The 24,650-nt window shown below is 46.7% G+C and overlaps 1 protein-coding gene across 8 annotated transcripts; it reads left to right on the top strand.

The window, feature by feature from the left end:
• Slx4 (SLX4 structure-specific endonuclease subunit) lies at window positions 1-24,103 on the top strand. 8 transcript variants are annotated; one of them, XM_063226398.1, is made up of 16 exons: window positions 34-88; window positions 338-608; window positions 2,402-3,161; window positions 5,037-5,240; window positions 8,493-8,682; window positions 9,551-9,763; window positions 11,993-12,201; window positions 12,329-12,645; window positions 13,649-13,856; window positions 14,164-14,252; window positions 15,046-15,192; window positions 15,706-15,872; window positions 16,692-18,913; window positions 21,275-21,377; window positions 22,185-22,574; window positions 22,997-24,103. In XM_063226398.1, exons 3-16 carry the CDS (start codon window positions 2,813-2,815, stop codon window positions 23,349-23,351), a joined length of 5,163 nt encoding a protein of 1,720 aa, XP_063082468.1. In that variant the 5' UTR covers window positions 34-88; window positions 338-608; window positions 2,402-2,812; the 3' UTR covers window positions 23,352-24,103. The 8 variants fall into 8 exon arrangements, 7 of the variants coding, with proteins under 7 accessions (XP_023416544.1, XP_063082468.1, XP_063082467.1 ...); XM_063226397.1 differs by having other exon boundaries at window positions 4,983-5,240; window positions 21,278-21,377; XM_063226395.1 differs by having other exon boundaries at window positions 35-88; window positions 4,983-5,240.
• The last annotated feature ends 547 nt before the right edge of the window (window positions 24,104-24,650 follow it).

Raw genomic sequence — 24,650 nt, 5'->3', positions numbered from 1 at the left:
CCTACCCAACTCGTCTCTGTAGTGGCGCAGACGGCGCATGCGCAGATGCATGGGTCTCTATTGAGACGGTGTCGCGGTGGCGCGGGAGGTAGGAGGAGTCGGGATTTTGGGCTGGGAGTCCGCGCCCTAGAAGAGGGAGGCCTGTCAACTCCGGCTATTCTCTCTTTCGAGTGACCAGAGCTTTCTTCGCTTGTATTCCATGGTGCGCCCCCCTTTCAGGCCGGTAGTCGCGGCGGAGAGGGGCCAGCCTAGAGGGAGGCAGGAGGGTGGAGCAGGATAACACGATGGGTTCGGCCGGGAGCTACTCCACTGATTGGGCTCTTTCGTCTGGTTTTAGGTCCCAGGAAGCCGGATTGGGAAAGGAGGGAGGGTCGCTCCGCCCTGGTTCATTCATTCATTCATTCATTCATTCATTCCCTTCGCGCCTGCTGGCAGCCGGCACCCCTGGAGGTGGAGAAAGCTGAGGAGTCCCTTGTCTTCGGGGACCTTGCAACCTTGTAGGATTCGTTGTAACGACATTCAGCAACATTGGTTGAGCACCTGAAGGGGTGGCCTGTCTTGAGACAGCACAGTGTGAAGTTTACTGTCTACTCCCCACATCTAAGAGGGTAAATTTTAGTTTGCTGTATTTAGCCTGGTGTTTCAGGACCTTGTGAACTCACCTCTGCTTTTTGCTGCAGACTTTTTTCATCCCTACCACTTTATTTTCACTCTGATTACATCAAACTCTGTATTTTATGAATTCAGCAAATAGTTATTGAGCACTTATTACAACTCAGGTACCAGATGAGCTAAAGAGAATACAAAACAAAGTAAGTCTGTGTCCTCAGTGTGTTGAACTTAGCTGTTGCACTGATAGTCAATGTACAAAAACACAGGAGCTGGTACACTGAAATCATGCTGCCTGTTTGATCTCTACCCTATTACTCCAAATACTGTGTGGCACGAACTGGTGTAAAGAAAGAATGACAAGCAGAGTGTGGTATCAAAGGCCTCGAATCCCAGGTTGAGGCAAGAGGATGGCAAGTTTGAATTCAGTTTGGGCAGTTAGCAAGCTAGCAAGACCTTGTCTTAAAATAAAAAAATAAAAAAGATGCTGATTATGTTGGTCAGCATTGGGAAAAAAGAAGGTGACATCAGATTCTGTTGTATAGGATTACTGTAAGGATTAAATGAGTTAAAAGACTTAACAGTTGGAACGGTATCTGGCACACAGTAAACATTCAATAAGTGTTATGTATTACATATAATCTGATAAGTGCTGTTGTAAAAATCATGTGTGATGGGCTGGAGATTTAGCTCAGTGGTACAGTACGTGCCTGGCAGTGTGAGGGTCTGATTTCAATTCTAAATACAAAAAAACCTCAAAGCCATGTATCATGATTGAGAGTGTGGAGAAGGGTGTGGAAAGGACTGGTTTGAAGGAGTGTGAAGGCCTCTCTGAGGAGGCAACGTGACTAGACTGAGCCAATCATACACAGTAAATTTTAGGGACATCTGTCTATTCTGGAAAACTGCACAATGAATCAGATTATGTGGGCAATGGAGACTGCATTACTGTATTTGTTGTTTGTTTGTTTGTTTGTTTTTGGGTTTTTTGGTACTGGGAATCAAACTTATAACCTTGCACTTGCCAGGTAGGGACTTACACTGCTGAGCTAAATCCTTGGCCTGCTTTACTGTATTTGAAGTAAAGAACTTCCTGCCATTAGGTCATCCAGTATTTATTTATTTAGATTTTTCAGAGTCTTCACTATGTAATTCAGGCTGGCCTTGAACTCACCTTGCAGTCCAGGCAGGTATCAAACTCATGGCAATCCTCCTGCCTCATCCTCCTGAGTGCTCAGTTTACATTTTTTAACCCCATTGAGCTGTGTGCCAGAGTATACAATCATGCTGATAGGGCCAGCCTTTGCACATAAGCAGTGTTGCAGTCACCTGAGTTTGGAGAGGTCTTGTGGGCTGAGAGGTGGAGAAAGCAGACTTTTCTGTTTTGACTGTTTAGATGCTATGCATGATTTTCTCTCATGTTACAGCTTTGGTAATATATTCTCTTAGGTGATAAAGCTTATGGCGGGGGGTCTTCAATGTAGGATCCCTAGATTTGGGGATCATCCTGTTTCTGTGGCAGCTGCCATTCATGGGGTTCTGCAGATTTCAGTAAAAACAACTTCTCAAGATGCACAGATTTTTCTTCCTCTGGAAGCATATGTGACAGCAGGTTTCTAGATGCCTCTCCTGTGTTACGCTGTGATGTCCTGTAGGACAAGCTGAGCTTGCGGCAGAGTACTTTTACTCTGGAGACTTCTCCCATGTACCACGTGCTCTTGTACCTTCCTGAAAGAAATCACATAAAACAACATCTGTCTAATTACACTTGGATGTTTTTGGTTTTCCACAGGTTAAAAAATTAAATGAAACCCATGTACTTCATCACCATGGAAATCCTGGAGAATCTGATCGCTGAATTCACATGTAATCTACTGCCAAGACAACTATTGCACCACAAAACGTTCTCTGAGTTGTGAACTTTTAACAGACAGAAGCTTTAAATAATGTTGTTTAACCACAGGCCTATTATAAAGAAAAACATTTAAATCATTTCGAACCGGAAAACAGTACTTTTTGTCAGTTGTGCAAATTTTCCAAGTAGTAGGTTAGCAAGTGGTAGGGAAGAACCTTAGTGAGGCCAAGCGGTGAATGAAGCTCCGCTAGGCAGGTGTACAGGTTCCTGTTCTCACCTGAGGACAGGCCCCAAGTTGGGCCTCACTCCCCTGAAAACCAGCCTGAAAGCCTTAAGACTGCTCAGAAGATGGATGACTCGGATGATGATTTTAAAGAACTCTGTGCCAGCTTTTTCCAAAGGGTAAAAAACGGAACCAAGGAAGTGTTCGGAGAAAGGAAGACACAAAAATCTTCAAAGGGCACTCAAATAAGAAGCATATCGAAAAAAACCAAACAGTCTGCCACCAGGAACAAAACCCTTCCAGGCACTTCAAAGAAACCTCAGTCATGCAGTCAAGCCCCCAGGGCTAAAAAGCGAGGAGCAACCAAGTCTCAGGAAAGTGAGCCCACCCTCCCTGTGAGTGGAGACGGAGATGTGCTTGCTCCTGTTCTGAATCAGGCTGTGCTGCAGAATGAAGCACAGAGCATCCAGACAGGTAATCCATTAAGAGCCATTGTCAGGCCTTTCTAGGAAGGATATAGGATGATTGGTACTGTTTTAAACTTATTTATTTATTTTGGTGCTTGCCAGGCAGTTGTTAGTGTTTTAAACCAAGGGTCTGACCTTTCTAAAATGGCCAGATATAAAATATTTCGATTTTGCAGGCCATATAGTCTGTACCACAACTGCAGGTGACACTGAGCATCTTTGAGTTCCAAATCTGTAGATTAAACCAATCTCATTTGAAAAGTATTAGAAAAAAATTATATTGAACCTGTACAGAAATTTTTCATGTCATTGTTCTCTAAACAATAGAGTGTAATAACTACATAGAAGTTACATTGTATTAGATATTATAAGTAATATAGGCATAACTGAAAGCACAAGGAAGAATGCACCTAGGTTATATGCAAATAGTATACTATTTTGTAAAAGGGACTCAACATTACGGAGTTTGGTATTGTGGGGGGAGGGCCCTGGACCCAGTTCCCTCGGGCCACAGGACAACTTTACCCAACTCTGCTGCTGTAGTGAACGCAGCAGAATAGGACAGTATGGAGATGAGTAAGTGTGACTTTATGCCAGCTTTATTTACAAAAACAAGCTGCTAGCCCCAGGAACAGTTTGTGGACTCCTGTTTTAAGCAGTAGTCATAAGAAATAAAACTCCTGTGTGAATTTTTTGCATGATTTTGTTTTGAGCCCTCCACTTTTTCAGAATTTACACAAACATGAAAATACGTTGAATGAGCCGGCACTTTTGGCTACTAAAGACTGTGGGAGAGTACAGTATGGGTTTAAGTCTTAGGATGTATTCAGGACCTTCTTTCTCTTCCCCCAAAGACTTTCTTTTTTGTTTGTTTACAGCAGCTTTCTTGCCATGCTGCTCTTGGTGTACGAAGCCAGATGCTTAGGATACATTCTTCATGCAGAACTGAAAATCACCCTTGCATATATAATGCACAACAAACTCTTTGGGCTCCTGAGTTCTGTTTCTAAATTTTCCTCACCTTCACTTCCTGACCTTTTGTTTTGCTTTGCTTTTCTAGTGTGGAAACAGCTCGTCTCAGGAGTAGTGGAAAGTCTTATTTCTCAGGGATGGTTATAAAACTTCAGTAGTGTACACAGGTGCTGTTAATCCTTCATGCTCCCTTCGTGCATCTGATAAAAGCACTGTGTGACTCCCCAGAAAACCCAGTCCACATGCATACCTACAAAATTGACAGTCAGCTTCAGGGGTTTGTAGATCTCTACTGAAGGCGAAAATTAGAACAAATGTAGAAAAAAACATTTGCCCTTAAGTTTTTTCTCCAATACCAGAAATTGAACCACTGGGTATTGAACCCAGTGCCTTCACATTGAGCTATAATCACCCTTGTGCCCTGCTCACTGTGTTGTGCAGGCCAAGCTTGAACTTGTGATCCTCTTGCTTCAGCTTCAAGGAGTTGGGACGGTAGGCATGTGCCACTGCTTGGTAACTGCTTTAATATAATAGCTTGAGATACAATTCACATTTCACAAAATTTCTGTCTTAAACAATTCATTGGTTTTTAGTATATTCACAATTGTGCCAGTGCCACTACCACTTAATTTTAGAACATAAACCTCATGTTCCCCAGCAGTCACTCCCCACTTCCCTTCTGTCATTGATACTTACGTTTATACTGCTGCAAGCTATTAGATTGCTAACAAGCAATCTTTCTTACTTACATTTGCTAGTCAACCTAAACTTGGTAAACTCGGTTCTAGCCTGTATTTGGAGGGAAAGTCTTCCTTCTCGAGGTGAAACATGCTGTGAATGTTTTGCTCCTTGCTAGTAAATGCTTCCAATGGCGACTCCCAGTCTTCTCTGTCCTGTTCGATGACAACAGCTGTGCCAAGTCCCTCCAAACCCCGCACTGCAGAGCTGGTTCTTCAGCGGATGCAGCAGTTCAAGAGAGCAGACCCTGAGCGTTTGCGACATGCACAGGACTGTTCCCTTGAGGCTACCCTGGAAGAAAATGACCCACAGAGTCTTCAAGAGGAGATGGTGGCAGGAAACGGTATGAGGAACATACATGTTCCATCTTCCAGAGGTAAGTTACAGTACGGAAAGAAAAGAGGCTGTGAATGGGCCTTCTGCCTGGAGTTTATCTTTGCCACCCTACTGGGTCTAACTAGAAAATGAATAGTTCTTGGTCATTTCTTACTCGACTTGTTTGACAAGGCACTTCTTGCTTTTTTTCTTTTTTAAATTCAGGACATTTTACTTATTATTCTGCTTTAGTCTTCTAGGTGCTAGCATTATAGGCATGTATCCTAATATCTGGCCCTCTTGTTTTTATTTTTTGACTTTTTGTCATGAAATTTTTCCCTTACAGAAGTTTTTTAAAATTACAGTGAGGATCCCAGCACTCGGGAGTCTGAAGCATGAGTATTACTGTGAATTTGAGGCTAGCCTTGGCTAAATAACTAGTTCAAAGCTAGCCTGTACTACAAAGCCTGACCCTGTCTCAAAAATACCAAAACAAAAACTAAAAACTACACCAAAAAAAATTCCCTTAGAAATTTAGATTGTTTCCCACTTTCTTCTATGATGTTGAATGGTGTTATGGCTGTCTTTGTACTTTGTACTGTGCTAGTATTTTATAGGATCCACATAGAGTAGCAACTACAGTTCAAAAACAGGAATATCTGCACCTTAGTTGATATTACTAAGATACATGCTAATGCTTTTCAAAATGCTTTACACTTTTACATTCATTCCAAGTATCGATTTTACAGAATTTCGGCCAAGCATAGGTATCATTAGTCTATAATTTTACTGATCTTTGTTATTTTTTGTTTTGTTTTGGTCTTTTGTCTTTTTGAGACAGGCTCCTTACTATGCAGTTCAGGCTGGGCCTGAGCTCACTTTATAGCCCAGGCTAGTCTTGAACTTGGAGTAATCATTGTACCACTGCAAGAGGCACATAATGTAGATGGCTTTTTCTATTGCCTCAGCCTCCTGAGTGCTAGGATTAATTTTACTGATCTTTTTAGGCAAAAATAAAATTACAGTGAACATAGCTGGATAGTAACCCCACCATTTGGGAGACTGAGGCAGGATTGCCAGGCTACATAAAGAGTTCAGGTATGGCCTTAACTATACAGTGAGAGCCTTTCTGACACAAATTATAGAGACCCTCCACTTAGATTTAACAATTAACATTTTACCATTTTATACATGCACACGTTTTTGTTTTGTTTTTCAGATCTTAATTGGTTTTATTTATTTATTTATTTTTGGTACCAGGGATTAAACTCACAACCTTGTACTTGTCAGGCAGGCATTTATGCCGCTGAGCTAAATCCCTGGCCCTAATTGGTTGTATTTATAATTCTTAAATTGGCAAAATGGACCAAAAATAATTCTAAGTACTCCTGCCATGTATTTTTTTATGTCTTTATAAATACATGTTTTTCTTCTGTGTCCTTGGAAATTAAGGTATAAACATCAAGACATTTCACACCTGCTTAACCACAATACCATTGGCCATGCCTAATGCCATACTACTGCCTGGCATCTAGTTCAGATTTCCCCAGGGATCCAAACAGATCTTTTATAGCTGGTTTTCTTTCTATGATAAGGATTCAATATAAATCCACACACTAAAAGAAAAGAAAACCTACTAAAAATTAAATAAATAAATAAATTCATACACTACATGTTGCTATAGTTTAATCTCTTAAGATTAGATTCTAGAATAGTCCCCTTGGTTTGGTTTTGTTCTGTATTGACATTAACTTTTCTCTCTCTCTTTCTTTTTTTCTTTTCTTTTTTTTTTTTTTTTTTTTTTGAGACAGGGTCTTGCAATGTAGTTCAGGCTAGCCTCCAACTCAAGGCAATCCTGCTGTCTCAGCCTCCTGAATGCTGGAATTAGAGATGTGTGCCACCATGCCCAGCTTCACATTAACTTTGTGCTTTCTGAATTTGATTATTTCCTCATGACATGATTTAACTCCTTCCTCTTATGTTTGTGTTTCTGATATGCTATAAGTAAACCTGAGGTCTGATTTAACACCTCATCTTAATTTTTGTATTTTGGGTACACTGTAAGTAAATCAGAGGTCAGACTGGCTCTAGGTTATACAGTTCGGTGATCATGCACCACAGGTGCTTTGTGGTTCATTGCACCACTGCAAGAGGCACATAATGTAAATGGCTTTTTCTCTTGCCTGTGCAATGTGGAGTCTCATCTCTAATAAATGTATATAGAAGAAAAATCAGGAAGAAACCATAGTGATGGGCGTAAACTGATCAGTGTAGAGTCTCTTGGAATTGCATTTGCTTATTTCCTCATGAGAGCACTGACAAGTTTCAGGTTGCCCCAAAGGTCCACAATATGCAGTACTTTGATCTGCTGAGGATTGGTTTTCTCTTGGCACAAATGGAGAGGCCCAGGAGTCACTCAGGCAGTGTTTGGGCCTGGCACCAGCCCTACATTTGATTCAGTTTTTCTCCATGTATTTTCATATCATACCCAACAAATGCTTAAGAAGGAATACTTCATTTCTTTGTTTAAAAAATAAAGGAACACTGAACATGTAACTAAATGGTAGAGTGCATTCTTAGCATGTATGAGGCCCTGGGTTCAATCCATAGCAAAACACACACACACACACAAATGGAACCACAATGGCTTCAATGGCAGGAGCATTAGGCCATAGTGTTGAAGAACTTATGACCTGTGAAGTTTTGAGCATATCCCTTGTGAGTGCTGCAGCTTTGCCCTACTGGTATTGAGTAGGCCACCTTGGGATGGTCTCAAGACCAGAATCCATCCATCCTTTGGTTGGGAAACTCTTGCCTTATAACTGCCAAAGTTCATTCACTCTACCTTGGTTCTTCATGGACAGTAAAAGGTCAGCAAGAGGAAAGGCTGAACTTTAAGGAGAAAACCTAGATTCATTGGAATGGGAGCTGTGTGACCTTGCAGTGTCTGAGGCCCAGACTTTAGCAGAAAGGGGAAAGATGAAAGGCATGTGCCTAAGGATCTAGATACTCAGAGTGGGTCTGGCCCACCAGCATCATCACACCTGGTGGCTGTTAGAGATACAAAGTCCCTGGCTCCACTAGAACCTCCTGAGTCCATGCCCACATTTTCATAGACTCTAGGTGTGCCATGTGTATATTGAAGTTTGGCAAGAGCAGTTCCCTGAGTGCTCCCAGGGCACCATCTCAGGCAGAGCAGTATTGGATTCTGGTTTCTTTGTGCTCTGCCTGGTGTTCATGCTGTGAGAGGCAGAGACATGACACAGAGGTCTGGGGCTAGCCTGTCTTCACAGATCTTTGGTGCTTTCCCCAGGGAATGGACTGGGGCTCCCTGCCACAGACAGTGATGCTGCAGTGGCCTTGGTTCTGCAGCAAGAGTTTGGAAGGGAAGGTACATCTGTGCAGGATGAGAACCTGGAAGAGAAAGGGTTGTTCTTCTGCCAGATATGTCAGAAGAACCTCTCAGCTATGAACGTGACCCGGAGGGAACAGCACGTGAACAGGTAGGAGCAGCAGCACAGACCATCGCCTTTCCCATGGCAGTGACCTGAACTGAGAGTACCCCAAGGCTTTAGGAGGACTCTAGACTTTCTGCATGATAATAGCACCTCAGCATACCCTTTTTTTCTAGACAGTTTTATCTAGGTAGAATTCTAGATAGAATTCACACATTTCAGCCATTTAAAGTTCATTGTCCTAGGGCTACTACATCCACATAATTGTATAGCCATCACCACCATCAGTTTTCGTTTTGGACTATTTTGATCACCTCTAGAAAGAAGCCCCATCCAGTTACTCCCTGTTGCTTCTCCCTCATTTCCCCCATAATAACTAGCCAACTTTCTGTGTCTATGAATTTGCTATTGGTCACTTCATGTACGTAAAATCGTGTAATACTTGCCCTTTTGTGTCTGTCCTCCTTCACTTAAAATCTTTTTTTCAGAGTTTACCCATGTGGCCTTTATCAGTGTGTCACTCCCTTTTGCAGTTGAGTAATAGCCCATTGATGGAAGGACCACATATTTATCCTTTCATTCATAGAGGGACACTTGGGTTGTTTCCATTTTTGGCAAACATTCATGTCATAGTTGAACACCTGCTTTTGGTCTTTTGAGGCATATGTTTAAGAATAAAATTGCTGGCTCATAAAGTAACTGTTTAATCTGTCCTTGCGTTCTGTGGCTGCCTTTGCTAACAAATACCTAACTCTAGTGTCTGGAGCCAACTGCCAGGAGATGTTCTGGCTGTGCTAAGGGATGGTTTGGGGAAACATGTATAGGCTATCATATCCATATTGACTTAAATCCAGCATTTGCTATGATCCACATCACTGGGGAGCATGATTCTATTCTGTTTACTGTCTTCCTCCAGGTGCTTGGATGAGGCTGAAAAGGCACTAGGACCTTCCATGCCTCAGATTCCTGAGTGTCCAATTTGTGGCAAGCCGTTTGTCACCGCTAAGAGCCGAATCAACCACTTGAAGCAATGTGCAGCAAGGATGGGAGTGGGGCCCCAGCTCCTACTGCAGGCTGTGCGGACGCAGACAGCTTCTGCTGAGGCGAACAGCAGCCCCCTGGCACCCAGGTGAGGTAAAAAAAAAGAAGAAAATTCAGCAAAAAAACAGTGTTTGTACTCAATTTGACTTTTTTACAAAGCTTTCTGTAGGGTTGGAACACACTAGAACCATTTTGGATTCCGTAAGTGATAGATACATTTGAAGTGAAATCAGGCACAGACTAGAAGGGATTCAGGAGGGCACAGATTTTATATGCACACAGGGGCATCAGTGAAGAGAATCTGATTGGTTTCCTTGAGGTCCTTCTTAAGATGTTTCCAGTCTGCGATCCTGCAGTGACTGCTCTACAGTCTAAAGATTTGGTATTCACTTTACCTTTTCTGTGTCTTGGTTGGTCATCATGGCTTTAGTCTTAGTGTAGTTCAGTTTTTATATTGTTAATGTCAGATTAGTCAGCAGAATTCAAAAGAATTGATGAAACAGAACCACTGGTGTTCCTCTGCTAAAATTTTTCCTGAATTAGTACTTCATGTTAAAATAGTAAGTTCCTCTGATAGCTGGGAAACAAGTCCTTGGCATACAGAGCGCAGACACACAAATAGCAGAGGGTCAGCTCTGCTCATACTGCCCCTGCCACTGAGGACAACCAAATTAATGTCAACTTCAAGCAGACCAAAGTCAGCATAGGCTTCTGACTTCTCTTGTTTGGGGATTTCTTCAGTTGGCAAAAGCAAAGGGAAGGTGGCCAAGGTTGGTAGCTGTTTTTCCTGGCCACTGCCTTGCCCACAGGCTGTGGACAGCAGGGCTGGACCAGATCTGAGATTTCATAAGGCAGAGGGGATTTTCTCTCTCTTTTCTTTTTTTCTTTTTTGTGGTACTGGGGATTGAGCCAGGGCCTTTGCCCTGACGTGTATCCCCAGATCTTTGTTCTTTTTTTTTTTGAGACAGTTTTACTTGTAATAGGGTGTGGCCCTGAACTCTTTATGTAGCTCAGGCTGGCTTCAAACCTGTGGTGATCCTCCTCCTGCTGCAGCCTCCTAAGGGCTGGATGACTGATGTGCACCACCACACCAAGCTCAGAGGGGATTCTTTTAGCTAGTAAGCCTGTCTGTATTTAGCACATCCACATTAGTGTCCTAGGACAGAAAGTCTAAGGCCTTAGACAGTATCTAAGCCTTTGCGTTTCTCTCAGACCAAATATATCTGCTTTTAAAATATTTCCAAGTATTGAAACTAGATGTATGTGAAACCTTTTAGAAGGCTGATCAAATAGGAAGCTATGGGAACTGGCCCTCCTTAAGGGAACTTTGAACCTCTCCTCTGCTAAGGTCAGGCCCGTGGTGTATGGATCTTTGGAGTGGCTAGAATTCCCTGGCCCAAGTACATATGCCACTCTGCCCACCACTGCCTGTTCATTCATGGTTTCCCTGGCTCCCGGCCCTGCCTGCAGCCCAGAGAAGCAGCCCCAACCTCACTGAAGTCATACGGACATCTGCCCAGCTTCTGGGAGCTCCTTTCTCTCTTGGTAGCTGTGGTTATTATACAGGTACCTGGGAAGCTACAGCTGAGTTAGGGCTTGCTTAAGTCTTCTAAGACAACATCTGAAAATCCCCTGCCATTGCTGCCCGTGGAGGAGAGTATTAGCTTTTCCAGAAGCCAGAGGCATGATGAAGGCTGCAGGGAGGCTGGGTGCTATTCCCAGAGTTGCCGAGTGCCTTATCCTCCTACTTCCCAGCCAGTGAGGTTCAGACAGGCAGTGGGGCTTCTGTCCAGCCCAAGACCCCTTGTGCTAATCTCCCAAAGACAGAGGTGCTGTCTCCCCTGAGAGAGCTGACTATTGGAGGCTGAAGCTGGGAAGTTCTTGTATAAGGCCTTAGGCAGAGATGCTGCCCTGGGGTCTCTACAGTATATGGTCAGTGTGACCAGGACCACATCAGGGGCATCAGAAGTTTTAATGGACAGAACTTGGTGGGGATCCATGGAGCGCAACGCAGAGCCATTGAATGTTGATTCACCATAAGGTTCATTTACACCTAGGTGGCAGTATGTTTGACAGCTCTGTCTACTAAGAACTTAACTGCAGTGTCACAAAAATGGCCCAGACATTTTCCTGGTTAGAACTTCTGATTATTTTGGCTTGGATTGAACGAGAGCTCACAAAGAGACAGCACAAGGAGAGCTAAAGCAGCGCTGGCCCTGTACAGGGAGCACACTGCCCTTTCTGGTCATCCCACATAAGCAGACAGGTCCAGTCTGGGAAGAGGCCTCTCTGACCTTTCTCTGTGGCTGCCTTTTAGCTTTAGTAACCTTGTTGGAGGGTGGAAACGAAAAGGAGCCACAAACAAGAAGGAGCCACAAAAGAGGCGGAAGGTTGATAAACCTGAGGTACCATCTGAGGACCTTCTGGTGGCCATGGCTCTGTCCCGATCTGAAGTGGAGCAAGGTCCACCTGCACTTACACTCAGACTGGAAAGTGCTTTTTCTGAGCGGACGAGGCCTGGAGCAGGTAAGTGTGGCTGGGAGCAGAGGCCCTGGGGAGAGCTTGCTGCTCTGCTGCCATTTGAGAGGTGACCAGCAACAGCTTCAAATGAGTGGACAGATCCACTACGGATGGCCCTTCTGTTTATCTCTAGAGAAGAAAAGTCGCAAGAGGAAACCTCTGACCTCCCCACCACCGTTATTAGTCCAGGACTCTAACACCACAGGTAGACAGATAGAAGATCGAGTGGCCCAGCTCCTTTTGGAAGAAGTGGAACTGTGCAGCACACCACCACTTCCTGCCAGCAGAATTCTCAGGGAAAAGCTGGAAGAAGCAGGTTGGCATCTACAGCTGCCTGAAGGAAAGGAGAATTTCCTATGGGAGGGCAGTGCACTGACTGGAGCCTGGGCTATGGAGTCTTTCTACACAGCAGGCCTGGTACCTCCCATTGTGCCCCAGCAGCCCACCAAGGTGAGCCTTGCCTCTCCTGGCACACTTTGGGCAGGCTTTGGGAGAGGTGGGAAGTTTTGGAAATGCAGCCATTGATTGCATAGTTGGGGAACTAGAAGTCTAATAAGTAGATGGGGAGAAAACCGAAGAGGTCTTGCCAGTAGCTTATTTCTCTTTATAGCAACCAATTGGCAGTCTTGATAGCCACGTGTGGTTCTTGTAGTCCCGGCACTTGGGAGGCTGAGGCAGGAAGATCACTGTGAGTTTGAGGGCAGCCCAAGCTACATAATGAGTTCAAGGCTAGTCTGAACTACATAGTGAACCCTGTCTCGTAAAACAAGCAAACAGAAATGGCATTTGTGATAAGAGTTCCCAAAGTTCATTGTTTTCTTGGAGTTTCTTTAAAATTCAGAGTCCATGCTGGGCATGATGGCACACACCTGTAAGGATTGCAAGTTCAAGCCTGGACTGGGCAGCTTAGCAAGACCCTGTCCCAAAATTGGAAATAAGATAAAATAAAATAAAATAAAATAAGTAAAATAAAGTGCATACTCCTGGTCTCTCTTCCAAGATACTTGTATAATCTGTGTGAGATAGGGCCCAAGAACCTACATTCTATGTGTGTGCTCCGAACAGTCCAGCTATAGATGATCCTGAGTCAGTCTTTAACCTGAATGTGACCATTTGGATGACAGTAGAAGGGTGGCCGTTCTGACTCTGATGGACCTTTGTAGACTGGGATGCCACAGGATGGCCTGGCAGAAACCTTTTGATTCAGTGATGGGGAGAGCTTCCCAGACTTGCTCCACACTAACACTGGGGACAACTCTTGTCCTATGCTCTGTTTTGTTTAGCAGTGGATCGATCTCATGACCTCATTCTTACCAGGCAAGCACTTGAGCCACTGAGCTAAATCCCCAGCCCACTCTGGTTTTAAGTCTAGCCATGTGTGTGTGGTGGCTGCTATAGTGTATATATCAATGGCACTGACCATACGTCACTTTGGCTTTCATTCTCCTTGCAGGGTCTCACACAGGAACCCAAGCTAACACAAAGTCCACCTGCCCTCCAAAGCAGCTCCCATGTAGCCTGCAACTCCAGAGACCCATCCCTGTCTGCCAGCCAGAGAGAGCAGCAGGCCCTCCAGGACCTTGTGGACTTGGCAGAGGAAGGGCTGAATGCCAGCCCGTGGCCTTGCAGTGGGAGCCTGGCCAACTCTGGAGGGGCTGCAGGTGAGATACAGGGTGGGTTGTTTGGGCCAGCCACCCCATCCGAAGTGGGGACAGACTGTGCGGGGAACTTAGACCTGACGCTGAGGCACGGCTCGGTCCTGTGGGAGAATGCAAACTCTGGGTGCTTTCATTTTTCTCTGGGATAACTTTGTCTCTCTTATTGTCCTTTCACCTCCCTTTAGAGGAAGATTGTAAAAACATCTTATAAATGAAGGTGTCCTGAGGTGCCACTGAGTCTAGCTCCGCCCACTGGCAGTTGGTGTTGCTGGGAGGTGTTACTTTTTTAATGTGAAAATCTTTCTCTCAGGGTTGGATTTGGTATCCAGTGGCCTTTCTCTGACTGGTTTTGCCCTGCCACCTAAGGAGAAGTCCCTCGAGAGGGATGCCCACACTTTGGTAAGGACAGAGATTTTGGCACCAATAGCTGAGCTATGGCATTGGCTGCTCCTATTTAGTCCTCTAGTCTCTGCTTCCGTGATGATCAGTGTACCTGGACAGCCCTTGAGTGGAGCCTGCTGAGCACCCACTAGGCCTCCTGTCATCTCTCTAGGGGCACTGCTGCAAAGGCTTCTGTTGCTTCTGTCTGAGGACACTGTGAATTACCCCCAGCAACCTACCCCAGCATCCACTTTGCCTCAGAGTCCCAGGAAAACACTGGTTCTTTGTGCACCACCTCTTCTAGGCATCTGTTCTACCAGTGTCTTCATGGTCTGCTTTACACATGAGGAGCTGACCATGCCTCTTTTGTACAGGGTCCTGGGCTAGGCTGTAATTAACCATCCAGAGACCCTGTGTTGGTGAGAACAGCATTAGAAGTCAGGCTTTCCTTAAAGACCAGAATCAGCCCAGTACCTCACACTACCTACTAGGCTGGGATCATTACAATGCATAGTCGGGGAGTGGCTGGTCCCAGGACAGCTGGACTCAAGGCTTTGGTCCAGGAATCTACATTGTGGGTATAACCCAAGCACACCCATTTGCTAATCTTTCCTACATGAGATCAACTGTACATGTGTAATAGAGACCCAGAGAAAGAAGGTCATTGGGCACCTTAAGATAACTCTGAGGTGGAAAGGAGGTGGGGTCCTGGCTCTTAGCTTACCCTAGCAGCTCTCGGTTGGGGACCTCTCAACCTGGTTAAGAGAAGCAGCACTGAAGGGATTGACTCTGTTCCTGTCCTGTCGTGCAGCTCTCCCTCAGGTTGTTGGCTGCTGATTTTGGTGCCATGGTCAATAACCCACACCTGAGTGATGTTCAGTTCCAGACAGACAGCGGGGAAGTGGTTTATGCCCACAAGTTTGTGCTTTATGCCCGATGTCCACTTCTCATTCAGTATGTGAGTATGCAGCATGCCCTCCTCCTTTCCTCCTTCCCTTCCTTCCTTCTTTCCTTCTGGCCTTCTCCGTCTCGCCTACCCTTACCCCAGAATGAGGTTCCCTTAGTGCCAGCATCGTTCTGCTTCTGCAGAGGAAAGAGAGATGTGGCATAGTCTCAAGGCTGGAAATGTCAGTTTTGGTTCCATTGTATGCACTCCCCTCCATGAATCATTATAAAGGGTCTCTGTCACTGTCTCAAGGCTGATTTGCATGCTCAGTGTGCCAGAAAGTTCTGGAGTCTGTCCAGGGAAACTAACCAGTTCTCTAAAATCCTAATATCTACCCCTAAAATGATTTGGAAAACAAGAAAGTGCTGTGACTGAACCTGCAAAATTCTGGCCATGAAAATGCACAGTAGTGGCCTATGCCTTTCTGGAGCATGGAACCCTAAGGCTGGAGATTCCTAGATATCCCAAACGGTCCGTTTGCTGCTGTTGGTCAGTAAGCCAACTTTTACATTTTGTTTCATCTAGGTAAATAATGAAGGCTTCTCTGCCATAGAAGATGGGGATGAGATTCAGCGTGTGCTGCTAAGCAGTGTGAGCACTGAGGCTACCTGTGTGTTCCTGCGCTATCTCTACACAGCGGACACTTATCTGCCATCCCACCTGGTGGCTGACCTGAGCACCTTGGCCCGCAGGTTGGGATTGTTCTTCCCATGGACTCCCCAGTTTGTAAGAGTTTGGGGAGGGTTGTGCTGTAGTAAAGTCAGGACTGATGCCAGCAAGACCTTTTATTCCATTTAGTCCTATTTATACGTTTAGTCCCAAGTCCATGATCAGTGGCACCCCACTCCAAGGCTTTGTAGCCACAAGCAATCAGAGTGGATACCTGCCAGGCTAGACATTTTCAGGGTGGAAAAAGATACCTCCAGGCATGGGATGAGGGTGGCCCATGTCTTCAAATCTTATACTAAGTTTTTTGATGGTCCCCATGAGAGTAGAAGAGTAGCAGCTAGGCATCCTCCACCATGACCTGGTTCTTGGGGCTCTGGAGGAAGCCTTGTTCCTCCCAGACTGCATCAGTCCTCAGGTCCCTTGGGAAGGAATGTCTTAGCCCCAGGGGTTTGAAGTGTGCTAATTGGGTTGCAGAGCCAATAAGTCAGTGGCCAGCTGGCTTCCCATTGAGCTGGTCTGTTGTGGTTTGTCTCAGGCATGAAGGCCTCCTGGAGCAGCATGAACTGCCTGATTTTTCAGCCCCCCCATTCCCAATCTCATGATCTCAAACTCAGTCTGATGTACCTCTGCATTTGCAGTAGCAAAATTAAAGCCTCTTGGGTTTCTAGAGCTAGCGCTGGGCTGGTTTCTAGGCAGGTGTGTGGGCTCCATCCTAGGAGAATGGGCAAAGCCACAGTGAGTTGCGCTGTTGCTCTTCCTCGCAAGACTGCCCTGGCTACCCACCTGGCTGCCCACAGCCACCTCCATGCAGAATGGCAATGACTCACAGTGTTCTGTTGCAGGTTTGGTGTTAGTGACCTTGTTCACCTGTGTGAACAAGTACCTGCTGTGATGGACGTGGAAGACGAATGGCAAGAGGAGAAAAAAGATGAAAACTGTGAAAGCAGAGCAGAAAATTTCCAAGAACTCTTGAGGTCAATGTGGACAGATGAGGAGGAGGAAGCAGAGACTTTGTTGAAATCTGAAGAAGACAGAGAAAAAGTGAATGAAGCAGACATGGAGGAAATTTACGAATTTGCAGCCACTCAGCGAAAGCTGCTGCAGTGGAAAAGAGCACCAGATACAGACGAGGAACCTGACCAACCAGGAGAGGACAGTCCAGTTGCTGGATCTCCCCTGGAAAATATCCTAGGAAGCAAAGAGTTGGAAAAGGGAGAGTTTTTGGAGCCAAGAAAATATAAGTCCCCAGTCAACAATGAAAATGTAGGGCGCTCCCTCCTGTTACCTGCAGGTGGATGCTCAGACAGGGCAGCAGATGCAGAGACCCACCAGCAGACAGCATCAAAGGAGGCACCCAGCTCCAGCTCCTGTAGCCTTCCTGGGGTCAGCGAGGGTGAGAGACAAAGCTTCCTTGTGCACTCATTTGAGGTCCCTGCTTATGAACAGGTCTTTTCATCACCTCAAGCAGAATTCTCTGAAGTACCCCAGATAACATGTGACCACCAGGAACAAGGTGACATTGTCAGGAAGAAAGAGGTAGAAATGCCCTGCGTCTCCACTCCACAGCCACAGCAGTGCTATCGCCCATCACAGCTTCCTGGTGTCAGGAGTCCCAACCAGTCACAGCGTTACCTTCATCACACAAGTGATTCATCTCCATCCACACCCCGGTCACATAATGGTATTTCCATAGTGTCTTCCCCTAGCTCACCATCTCCAGCTGTACCAGCAAAGCAGGACAGTGGCATTCTCACAGTACATAAGGAGCCAGGCCACTGGAAAGGCCCAGAGTGTCATTCCATATTGGGACACAAAAATAAGGGTGTCCTGATTTCCCCAGAAAAGTCTCTATCCATTGACCTGACACAGTCAGTTCCTGACCCCTTAAGTATCACATCCCAGGATCCTCCCTCCCACATGAGCAGAGAGAATGAGATCATTCTTTTACTGGATTCAGATGAAGAAGTGGAGCTAGAACAGACCAAAACAAAGTTGGTTTCTGATGGTCCCTCAGAAGAAAGGAATATTCTAGAAGTCAGCTATAAGTCCTCTGAGCTGTTTTCAGTTATTGATGTTGATGCAGATCAAGAGCATTCTCAGAGCCCTCCGAGGGGAGAAGCAGAACTGAAGCTCAAGAGTGGGGAGGGACAATTGGAGAATCAAGGTACTGCGGGCAGGACAAGGACCTCCTGGTTGATCTCTGACCGTGAGAGGCTTGATGAGGACAGTACCACAGATGCCTCCTGGCTAGTACCTGCCACCCCAGTGGAAAGCAGGAGCCGTGACTGCTTGTCACAGACCCAGGTCACAAGCCTTGGGATTAGGCCTTCAGATAAAATGGTGCAGCCCTCATGCAGAACCACTCCAGGAAACAGCCCAGTGTCAGAGGCCACACAAAAGTTCTCAGTCATCACATCCCTGCTGTCACCTACATTACCAGGAACTTCTGGCAGTGGAAGGCGGGTCCGCAGGCGCCTTTCCTGTTCCCAGTCCAAGCACCACAAGCTCTCTTCCCCAAGGGCCTCATGTCCCATGGCAGGAGGCCTCCCTGATTTCACTGGGTCCGTCCAGAAACTCTTACCAAATCAGGCAGCAGTGAGTGAAGTGGTAGAAGTTGGGGACAGTGAAGATGAGCAGGAGGTAGCTTCTCATCAGGTAAACAGAAGCCCCCTGCTGGACAGTCACCTCCCAATCCCTGTGGATGACTGTTGGAACATTGAGCCTCTTTCACCAATTCCAATTGACCACCTGAACCTTGAGCGCACTGGTCCCCTGAGTACCAGCAGTCCCAATAAGCAGGCCCAGGAGCCTCTGGACAGTAGTGACTGCCACTCCCCAGGACTCCTGGGCAGTACCCCTATCCGGGCAAATGGCAAGGCACGAAGAGCATCTCCAGAGCAGTCCTCAGGAGCTGGCTCCCCGAGGAGCAGCAGGCTGAGCTTTCTGAATCCGGCCCTCTGGGACGACTGGGACGAGGAAGGGCAGAAGTCTCCAGAGACTCCTCCTGCACACCAGACACCATGTGCCCTCCGAGCCCAGAAATCAGAAGGGCCAGAGAGACCGAGTGAGTGGCAGTAGGGTCAGAAGGAGTCTTGTCTGTCCTAATGGGGCATGGACTTGGGTGATGTGAAGCGCTGGCTCTCCTGCCAGACCCTGCCATTGCCTTGCAGCCCCTTCACATGGAGGGAGACCTGCTGGCATCAGGCATGTGCCAGTCAATCAGTGCTTCTCGCACTGACCTGCATCCTAACCAGTATTCCCCTGGGTGCTTGGTAAAAGTACATGTTGGTGGACCCCCTACAAGACTCAGCTAGCACCCCCAGAGGTGATAAGTCTAAGCAGTAAGTCCCATTTGTACCTCAGAATGGGGCAAGTGTGGTTCCTCAGGGAGCTGGCTGAGTTGCCTAGTGCACTTGAGCTCCGAGTTCCATCCCCAAAACAAAAAAATTTGAACATAGAATTACTATAGGGCCCAGCAATTCCATGCTCACCTATCCAAAAGAATTGAAAATTGAGCGAATGCACCTTAGCGGTGCATGTGTAGAGCAGCACAGGTTATAATAGTGGGAAAGTGGAAGCAGCCCAGGTTTCAGCAGATGTGGTCCAGCCATGTGGGGAATGGTATTTGGCCGTGGAAGTAATGAAATACTGACACTGCCACATCTATGACTCTTGAAAACACTGTGCTGGATAACAGAAGCCAGACCTTAAAGGTCACCTGTGAAATGATTTCGTTTCTATGAAATACCTACTCCAGAGTGATGAAACAGGCTAGGGATTGCCTGGGGATGAGGGGAGGGGAATGAGAGTGATCACTCACTGAGTATAATCTCTTTTAGGGTGGTACATCATTCTGGAATGATAGTGTCGCACACTTGTGATCCTAGCACTTGGGAGGCTGAGGCAGGAGTGAGTTTAAGACCAACCTGGACTACATAGTGAATTCAGGTCAGCCTGAACTGCATAGCAAAACACAGTGTAAAAAACAACAACAACAACAAACCAAACCAGGTGTGGTGACACAGGCCTGTAATCCCACCACCAGGGAGAGGCTGAGGTTGGAAGACTCTGAAAGTTCTAGGCCAGCCTGGGCTATCCAATGAATTCAAGGCCAGTTGGGACTGGTGAGACCTTGTCTCAAAAACAATTTTTTTAAAAAATATTCTGGAACACGATGGAAATGATGATTGACCAATATTGTAAATGTCCTAAATGACACATTTTCTATGAATCTCACCTTACAAAAAGGAAAACAGACTGGGGTGTAGCTCAGTGGTGGAGTATGTGCTTCCCATGCCCAGAGTTTGACTCTTAGCTCTAGAACAAAACCTTCACAAATGGAGAAAGTTTGAGAATCCATGGGCCTTGCGCTTCCCCATCCCTTGGGGGAGAAGAATGCTTCTTCCAGTGTATTTAGGGCACTCTGGCTTACTCAAAACCACTTGTGGGCCAGGCACCCTCTACAGTGGGGACAGAAAGCAACACTGAGGGAAAATGACTGCAGCCTGGTGCTTCCTGCCCTCTTGAAATCTTAGATGAGCTTCTCAGCCTTTAAGGGCTTCAGAGTCAACCAGAAAGAATTTCTTAAAACAGGTGGCCTTCCCCACCCTGTCCCACACCAGAGCTTCTTCAGCCCCTCCCCCCCGCCACCCAGAATTTGCATTTTTTCACCAGTTCCCATGCAGGGCTGTAAAAATGAGCCCCTTGATCTGAATCTCAAGTGGTCTTCAAAATGGACAGTGAAATATAAATAGTGATAATATTTATCATACAGAATTTGTACCTGTACATATATTGTGTTTCATTTTTCATTTTTCTTGTATGTAAACTTAGAAGTAGAATTGCAGGTGAAATGAACTTGTTTAGCATTTGGAGGAACTCCCAGCCTGTTTTCCAGAGTTGTTGCTTCATTTCCTCTCCCACCAGCAGAGTGAGGGTTCCAGTTTCCCTGCATCCTCGCCAACACTGCCTGTTGCCTGCCTTTCATTCTAACCAGCCTAGTGAAGGTGAAGCGGCTGAGATTTTTTATTTGTGTATCTTTAGTGACTCATAATGCTAAGTGTCTTTTCATGTGCTCATCAGCCATCTGAATGTCTTTGAAGACAGCTGTAGAGCCTCCTTGATAGGGATCAGTGTTGCCCATTGTTTGAAGCTGTCATTGTACATGAAGACATTTTTAAGTGTATTTATGTTTAGGCCTGTGCTGGGCAGTTGGGTTGAACAGCCCTAGGAGCCATTCACCCAGCATTAGTGGTGCTCACAGCACAGATGTTGGTGTATGCTCTGTGTGTTTACCAACAAGACACGACTCCCAACTGGGAAGGGGACATCACTGCTTTCATTGGGCAGAGCTTTTTTCTAGACACTTCCAGGACCACAAGTGGTTGCAAATCAACCTCTCCCATGTTTTCTCTGTTTTACCCAGAAGGTGCTAATCGGAAGAAAAACTTGCCCCCGAAAGTGCCCATAACTCCAATACCAAGGTATTCCATCATGGAGACCCCCGTGCTAAAGAAAGAACTGGACAGGTAGGTGCTTCTCTTCCAGGCTTGCTCGTAAGTAATCTTTTCCTTCCTTTGCACAACCAGGCTCAGCAAGTCTGGGCACAAAAGGATCTAGCATATGGTTCTGCAAATCTGGTGGCTGCAGGAAAGTTCTGCAGTCTGCTCCACAGGGTGTGTGTGGCCACTGGGCGGTGAGGTGAACTGCTTGCTTCTCTGAGTATTGTTCCCACATCCCTCGGGCTCCTTAGAAGTCAACACATGAGCCTTCTTTCAGTTATGCCCTGGATGACAGGTTTCCATGCCCAGTGTTGATGGGGATAGGACCCCGTCCGGTCTGAGTAAAGAGCCCTCATTTTTAAAATAATTTTTTGCTTGCTTGTTTGTTTTGTTTGAGACAGTTTTACTTTGCAGTTCAAGCTGGCCTTGAACTCACTTTGTAGCCCAGGCTGGCCTTAAACTCTCAGCAGTCCTCTTGCTTCAGTGTTCAGAGTGCTGGGATTACAGGTGTGTGCCACCATGCCTGGCTTCTTTTTTAAAAGAATATAAGAGCTATCACATTCTAATGAATACTGCTGTTCAGCTTAGGCACCTAGGGAAGTCACTGCCCCCACCAGCATGGAGAGCACTGTGGGAGGAACCCTTTGGGAACATTCTTTTGTGGCACATAGGATAGATGCTAACCTCTGAATGCTCATAAAAGTTGGAACATCTATGGTTTGGATCCTACAGAGCCATTCCTTATATCCCTTAGTCCTTGCTAATGTGAAAATAGTATGGAATATATAGATGGGCCACACTGGTGGGCCTGCATTTCATCTGTGTCTCTGGCAGGTTTGGAGTTCGACCTTTGCCCAAACGCCAGATGGTTCTGAAACTAAAGGAAATTTTCCAGTATACTCACCAGACCCTGGAGTCAGACTCAGAGGATGAGATCCAGTCCTCACCAGGATGCCGGGAGATACCTTGCAGCCAGACGCTCCCCACTGAGACTGACAAGCCTTTCAGGGTGGGAGGCTGCACCCCATTTAAGGTCACTGAGGGTCCGAGCACCCAACAGTGTAAGAGACCTCAACATCAAAAGAAGCAGCCCAGCATCCTACACCAGAGGCCACCAACCAAGAAACCACCTCTGGGCCCTGATGTTGACACCCAGCTCCCAGCCTCTCAGGAATCTGTGGCCACCTCTGTGGACAGCAGTGACAGCTCCTTTAGCTCACAAAGGTAACCAGATGGAAGCAGTAGGGTCAGTGGCATCATGTGACCTCTAACCAGCGGGTTTGAGAATGGGTATCAGGATGGCTTAATGTGCAGTGTTGAAAAGCCCGCTCCTGGGCTCAAGCTGCAGGAAGCCCAGGTGGTTTAAAGGGCCATTCCCTGAGCCCCCTGCAGGCCTTCAGGATCTGTCTTCCTTGCCCCTGGCCCTGGATTTCTGGCTAAGAGGGACCCCATGCAGGCTGCCTTAGCTAGAGCGCCCCAGAGCCACAGTACCCTATGGGGCACTGTCAGTTGCATCCTGCCCCCCTGGGTGGTTGTCCCTGGCACATGCCAGGCTTTGCAGTGCCACAGAAACACTCCTTCCCTCCAAGGGGCTTCAGGTCATAGACTGGAGAGAAAAGGAGTCACAAATGTCTGTTTTTTTTCAGTTCGTCCTGTGAGTTCGGAGCAGCCTTTGAGTCTGCAGGTGACAATGAGGAGGACGAAAGTGCAGGGGTCGGTGCATCCCAGGCAGCCAGCCAGGTGCCAGACACAGAGGAAGCTGTGAGATGTTATATCCGCTCCAAGCCGGCACTGTACCGCAAGGTGCTCATGTACCAGCCGCTTGAGTTGGCAGAGCTGCAGGCTGAGCTGAAGCAAGATGGCATTCGCGTGCCCATGGGCAAGCTCCTGGACATCCTGGATGCCCTCTGTATTACCTTCACCACTGCTGCAGCCCGAAAGGAGAAGCTCAAGCAGAAGGGGCAGCAGCAGAGGGGCAGGAAGAAAGGGGCACGGGATTGACAACCCTGCTCTTCTAACAGCTTGTGGGTGTCTATGCCCAGCACCCCTCACCTCTTGAGCATCTGACGGGAGGACTGGAGCCCAGCATGAGACAGACTTCCACAGGCATTTTGGAGCCTCAGGACAATGATTGCCCTGACCCCTGCTTCTCCTCTGGCTTCTACCTTCTGGTGTGGCAGCTGGAGCACATGGACAGCCTTTCTTTTCCCCTGTCAGTGCCAATCTGTCTCTTTAGTCCCAGCAGGGCCCTAGCCATGAGTTCTTGAGGGACAAGAAATCATACCAGCTGGCCAGCCCAAGGCTAGATTCTGCCCCATCTGCCACTGTGTGTCTACTAGGCCCAGGTACAACTATCCAGTGTGTTCTGAGTTGAATATTAGATCCAGCTTACCCCCAAGCTAACTGGTCTGCCCTTCCAGCACATAGAGCAGTCTCAGCCACTGCAGCAGACCAGCCAACCACAGTCTTCCTGTACTATCGTGCTGCAAGTGCAGCTACTGGACCAGTCATTCTGCCTAGACATTTGTCATCGTCACCAGCAACCTCTAAAGAGGACCGTGCAGATAGGCCCAGCACAACTCTGCAGCCCAGAACAAGCATGTACTTCATTGGTGGGTTCCATCCTGCATGGAAGGCTCTGGCAGTGCGGTGCTCACAGTGGGCCTCTATATCCTGTGATTGTCCTTGTCTGTTTTAAATACAGCACAGCTGTTTTTATATGATGTGCAATAAAAACAAAAAGCTTTATAAAAGCTTCGATGCTACACTTCCGGCAAGCCACAAGGATAGGCTTGCCCATTCTTCACAGCCTTCTCCTGTCTTTTATCTTGGGGGTGCCAGGCTTGCTAGCTCCTTACTTCCTTTGGTTCCTAGATAACAGAGGGTCTCAGCATAGCTCCAGCACCCACTGCTCACAGTGAGGGTGGGCCCATAGCACCCACTTTGCTGAGGGGTGTTATAGGTGCATGGTGGGCCCCAGTTGGGCCTACTGGTCAACCTGCTTGTTCACAGGATGAGGGCAAAGTGCTACCCTTGCCACGAGCAGGGTGTAGATTGGACTGTCCATCTAGCAGAGCAGACAGATATACTGGCCTGTCTGCTGCCTAGCCTAGAAGTTGGGGCTCAGTGGCCTGAAGGGTGAGCAGTATTACTGGAAGAAAAGTGAGGCTTCTTGAATTTGTATTGTTTGTGTTGAGCCTGGCTCATGTTGCCTAGAGAAGCAGATTAGACAGAAGCCAAGGATTTTCAGTCAGCTTTGACAGAGTTGAAGATGGATTTAGGCTTGTTTTGAGCCAGAGA

This window comes from Cavia porcellus, unplaced genomic scaffold (assembly GCF_034190915.1).
Source record: "Cavia porcellus strain 051 isolate PalLab524CR breed Dunkin Hartley unplaced genomic scaffold, mCavPor4.1 scaffold_16, whole genome shotgun sequence".
Classification (NCBI taxonomy): Eukaryota; Metazoa; Chordata; class Mammalia; order Rodentia; family Caviidae; genus Cavia; species Cavia porcellus.
Note: the sequence above shows the minus strand (reverse complement) of the source record. Positions and strands in the feature narration are given on the sequence as shown.